This window comes from Olea europaea, chromosome 12, assembly GCF_002742605.1.
Source record: "Olea europaea var. sylvestris chromosome 12, O_europaea_v1, whole genome shotgun sequence".
Classification (NCBI taxonomy): domain Eukaryota; kingdom Viridiplantae; phylum Streptophyta; class Magnoliopsida; order Lamiales; family Oleaceae; genus Olea; species Olea europaea.
In genome coordinates, this window is record NC_036248.1 from 15,599,889 (window position 1) to 15,605,375 (window position 5,487).

The 5,487-nt window shown below is 38.1% G+C and overlaps 1 protein-coding gene across 4 annotated transcripts; it reads right to left on the minus strand.

The window, feature by feature from the left end:
- Positions 1 to 337: 337 nt before the first annotated feature.
- On the minus strand, positions 338 to 4,587 carry LOC111405854. Of its 4 annotated transcripts, XM_023034925.1 has the most exons (3): positions 4,429 to 4,587; positions 3,543 to 3,702; positions 338 to 2,324 (listed from the first exon to the last, which is right to left on the minus strand). In XM_023034925.1, exons 2-3 carry the CDS (start codon positions 3,552 to 3,554, stop codon positions 360 to 362), a joined length of 1,977 nt encoding a protein of 658 aa, XP_022890693.1. In that variant the 5' UTR covers positions 3,555 to 3,702; positions 4,429 to 4,587; the 3' UTR covers positions 338 to 359. The 4 variants fall into 4 exon arrangements, with proteins under 4 accessions (XP_022890693.1, XP_022890696.1, XP_022890694.1 ...); XM_023034928.1 differs by lacking the exon at positions 3,543 to 3,702; XM_023034926.1 differs by lacking the exon at positions 3,543 to 3,702 and having other exon boundaries at positions 338 to 2,332.
- Positions 4,588 to 5,487: the final 900 nt, after the last annotated feature.

A 5,487-nucleotide genomic window follows, 5' to 3' on the forward strand; every position in this document is an offset into this window, starting at 1 on the left:
CCAACTATTTCCTTGGTATATATAGTCGGATCAATTAGAATTGGCTACCTTTTTCCGACCTATCTTCAGTTCATTGCTAGATCTACAGGGAGATCTAAATGAACTAAATCCAAGGACGTGGCATATCATTAAAACATATTTGCTTTAATGACAATTGGAAAATGACTAAATAACCAAAGATTAAACAAAGAGAGAGTTATCATCCACTAAGGTTGACCAATAAAAATATCAACAGTAAAAAGTATCACAAGAACCAAAACCATATCCAAGCACATTACTGGTCTTTTTTTTCTTTTCTTTTTCTTTTTTTTTTTTTGTCTCTCTCTCTCTCTCTCTCTCTCTAGTCGCTTCTACTCATCTTACTGAGAGGGAGAGGAAACACACTGTCTGGATAAACTGAAAATGTCTCCCTCTTCAAAAGGAGAAGTCCATTCTCGAGAGCCACCAGCAGATGTTTGGGAAGCAGCTACCCTGTTCTGTAACCCGGGAATAAAAACACGATTCCCATTGGACACAACTGGTCTTATAGCAGTCTTGATGCCTCGACCAGAAGTGTTCGAATCGTATGCATGGGTACTGTTTCCCCTAAAGGCATTCTCGCCTGGCCAGAATCCTCCAGGTCTAGACATAGGCGACCCTCTATCCACACTCCAGTCTATGTTGGTGTAATCTAACTGCAAAGTTGAGCTGCCTGTACTCCAATCTACCAGGTATGAAGAACCAGACGAGCCATTGGTGCCCAATGCAGAGAATAGTCCAAGGGAAGAAGCTGGGGCCAGCATTGGAGATGTACCTAATCTACTCAGATCTTTTGCCTGTCTAGTTCCTAGAGATTCGACTGAGCCACTGCTTGATAAAAATTGCTGATGGGGTCGATAATTTAGTTGGTTATTGTACAATAGATTTGCACTTGTGCCATTGGGGCTCAGGCCTCTTGTGCCTGGAACAGGTGGCACCAACCGAACGGACTTCACAGTTTCCACGCCATTATACCTACCCATAGCTCTCCCAGGAGTAGATGAGCTAACACTTGAAGTAGGAACCTGCTTTATATCGACAGATTGGGAGCGCTGCATTACCACGACTGGTTCTCTCACTGATCCAATCTGCAGGTTCTTTGAATCATTTCCAACAGCCACACAGTGGGATTCTGTCTTGGCTGTTGGAGGTGGAGCCAGCAAGGGTGGTGCTAACGACTGGGAAACCGAAGGATTTGATCCTGCATTTGGCCAACTTTCCTCTGCCGGCATGGCAATCTGTTGCGATTTGGCCCAATCCATTTCAGGTTGTATTTTCTTCAACATCTGCATGCTTTTGCTATCCACCAAAGAAACAGCTGGAACTGGAACTTTGGAGTAATTGAAATTTTTGTCGTCCCTCTTCAGTTGTATGGTAGTAGATATAGCAGGTTTTGCTAGTGGCCTCATTGCATTCTGACTAATAGCCACTGGTAGCTCACCATTGACTACGGTAGGAGGACGACCTGAATCTTCTGGCTTTGGAGGGGTAGAAGGGGGCTCCTGCTTCTGTTCCTTCAATGTTTCTTCTGTCTTCTCAAGATCACCCTCACAGATGACTACAGCTCTTTCAACCTCTTGCTTGGAGGCCTGGTACCTAATTTCCATGTCTGCAATACGAGCAAGTTCTTCTGATATGTCTATTTTCAAATTACCTCCACTGTCAAGATTCTGATCCCTCTGCTTGTCTTCTTCACCTCCTTCAAATAGCCATGCAACTGATTCCTCTACTCTGCCCTCGTTCCGAATAAGAGCCACTGTCGCCAGTTCTTGAGAGAAACCCATAGCCACAAGTTGTTGTGCAAGAGCTTCTAGCTTCCTAGACATGAGATAGCCACTACATCGGTCATGTAGTTCTTGAGCTCGCCTCTCTTTTTGACGTTGATGTTTTCTCTCGTTCTGCTGGCGGATTTTTTCTCGTTTGTCATTGTCAGCTCCAGGCACCGACTCTCGACGCAGCAGATGATGAGATGGTTTCTCTTTATGTTCTTCAGATTCACCAGACCAGCTATCATTATTAGAAACAGAATCATACTCAACAACAGTTCCCAATGAGATCCCACTCTGATCATCAGTCTCGTCTATGTTTCCAAAGCGACCATTCGCATGAAGTGGACCACCTGTGGAAAGTGGCGCTGGGTCAATTGTATGGAATGTTCCCAAAAGAGGATTGTATCCACTTGCTGGAATCCCAACAGTGACATTAGCATGACCAGAAGTCATCGAAGAACCCTTGGGAGGTGACTTTTTGTCTTTGGACTTAGATCTGGATGCTGGAGACATATCCTCAGCTTTAGCTGCTAATATCTGCAACACTAATGGATAAGATACACAATGAATGACAATATATCATATATGCAATCAAAAGTAGACCAAGCAAAGATGTACTGATATGATATACACTATAGAAAACCCATTATGTACTTTTAAAAAAAGGTAAAAGAAAAGAAACCATAATAAATCCACCAACTGCTACTGAAAGCATCTTTTATGGCAACACTGTCCATACAAAAAAAAAAAAAAAATGTATGCATCTGATAATGAATATATTGGTCGAGTGGGGACACCGAGGAAAATGACAGGATGAGGTAGGGGGTGAGGGAGCAGAAAATTCACACCAAATAAAAAATTAGTGTATACAGGTATAAAAATGAAATCCCTTTATCATTTCTCTAGTTGAACTTTTCAATTACATAGCACTCCAGGCAAAAAACATGTTCTGGTCACACATATGGACATATATCTCCAGAGAAAAAATGTATCTCTTTCATAATTTTCTTCAAGTGGAATAAATTAATCCTACACGGCATCCTATCCCATTTGATCAGGAGTAAGTGTATGTTGATGCTAATAAAGCAAAGATTGGTAGATGACATGACATTCGAGACAACTTAAGAAATTTAAACCACCAAATTAAAATTTGCAGAAGAATGGGAACATAAAGTCAAATATTTTACTATGATGGAGAATATTGCAATTGAAGTCTCAAATAAAAAAGGCACACCGAACAGTAGCACTTAAAAATGGGACCCATAAATTAGATTAGATGGATAAATAACGATACACCTACATAATTAAAAGTGTGTAACTAACATTTGACTACTAAAGCCAAATGGAAAAGCAGCTGCACTACACGCTTTAGTGCATGAGTCATGAGCTAATCAATGTTGAGCTTTCATATGCTGAAACACACACCAGATGAAAATACAAACTCAGAATGAGAAAAAAGGTTAGAAAATACAAATGAAGTACTAACTACTAAGAACCCAATAGATAAACAAAACCAAGTAAAATTAACATGTCCTCGATGTCCTTGCTTGCAGAAAAATGTCATAGCATCACAATTGCTTCCTGATTCATACTCATCTACAATCATCACAAACTCCCTCTTAACGAATTTTTTCAACAAACTTTTGTGCCCTTGATAATCACTGATACATGAATAAAGTCTATTGCTGTGAAGTTCAATGACTTATTGTACTCAACAGAATTTGATTATCCTAAAAAGACAGAATCTATATTTACCATTGATAGCATAAAAGCCAAGCTATGTGTAGTTTGCCTTCAGCAATTTCATTCGCCAAATGTGACCAATCACAATAGATCTAACATCCACCAGTTTGTTACCTCCTCCTCATTGTGGTCACTGACTCGCTTCTTTCAACTTCCAGTCACGTGTTACTTCCTTATTTCATTCAAAATCATTAACTGTTAATCATTTTCCAAAGTACCAATTATTGCATCCAAGCTCAATTATCTATTTGCTAAATACTGATTTATTGTAATACTAAAATCCAAACTCTGACTGAAGAAAAAGAAACAAAATGCCTTTCTTGATGCTGCTAATAAAAAAATTTTTGACCGTTGCAATGCCACTTTTGAATTGAAAAAAAAAAAAAAAAAATGCCTATTTTGATGCTTCAAAAAAAAAAAAAAAAAAAAAAAAAAACTAATTCCACAGGAAACCCAGTCTCAAAATAGAAAAACTTGGCTACATAAAATTTCTAAAATAAAATGCTCATTTAATACAACATTTGCCATCTAAGTCAATGTTTTTGCCCAAGAAAAAAAAGAGAGCCTGGTACATTCACATAACCGCACTTGTAGAAATAATCCCGCAAAATCAAATGCACGAAAACATTCCTGGTAAAAATCGAATTTGTATACCCATTTCCTACAAACGTACAAACAACAAACGGAAGTCCACAGGCAGATCAAGATACATAAATGGCCACTCAAAGATAAATTAAAACACCAAATTGACATATAAAAAAATGAATGCCGGTTTCAAAACTTCAAATCCCCCAACCAATATAAATTCAATTAAATTTAAAAATAGATCACATGCCGCTTCCACCCCTAACCACCGACAATAGATCAAACAGAGGGGGATTCGGGTGGGACCTCTCACCTGTAACGGATCGACCGATAGAGAAATCGTTCGGTGTTTAATTTAGATTCTGTTTAATTTAGATTCGAATAATTGTTTTACGGAAATGGAGAATTGGATTTAGTTAAGGCGAGAGGGGGCCGGGGGGAAGGCGTGGGCGTAGGGGGTGAGTGATAGGCAACGTCGTAACGCAAGGCTAAAAAATGAAATGGAAAAATTGAACTACCGTTCCTCAATCTAAAACGTAAATGGTAAGTTGACCTTAAAATTTTAAAAGAGTAAAAAAAATATATGAGACTTTTATTATAATTGTGCAATCAATTCCGAGTTAAAGATCGTCGAGTCTTTATTAAATCGTTATTGTCACATGATGTTCAAGCATCAACTTTGTGAAGTTAATTTCTGCATCTTAAATTGAATTGATATCCATGAATTTGAATTTACGAAAAATGAAAAACAAATGAAAATTTGACGAATCAATGAATCGTTCTAATTTTTTTAAGTACAAAAGGGAGTGGGATTTATCGATTTTAGCTGGATTCTTGCTCGTAGGTTCGCTCTCTTCTCTTATAAGGTCGACTTATGTCATCCGAATTTTGTCAATATTCTCACTCAAAAGATATTTTGTATTAAAGGTCTCTTCAAGTTTTACGATATCACTTGTCACTTTACAATACATTGCTCTAATAATTTTATAGTTTCAAATTCCTATTTAATAGGGATGACTTTTATGAAAATGAACTTTTCGATTAATACAATTCAATTCCTCAAAGACCATAAATTGTTATTAATTTGGGACTCGTTTGGTCTAAGAGATTTGATGAGTTTGTTTCACTCATGATTTTCGCACAATTTTAGCTTGATTAAATGCTAGATTTTATGAGTGTAGAACGTTTTTGATGTGTTTGTTAGTGTTGTTTTGAAGATAAGGAGAAGCAATGAGAAAAGAAGTATTAAAGTGGACGAAGAGGCCAAAAACACGGAATTGGGACAGAAAGATGGCGCTTAGGCGCTACACTTATAGCGACTAGGCGCTACGAAATGAAGAAAAGATAAAAATTGGACCCGAAAGACAGCGCC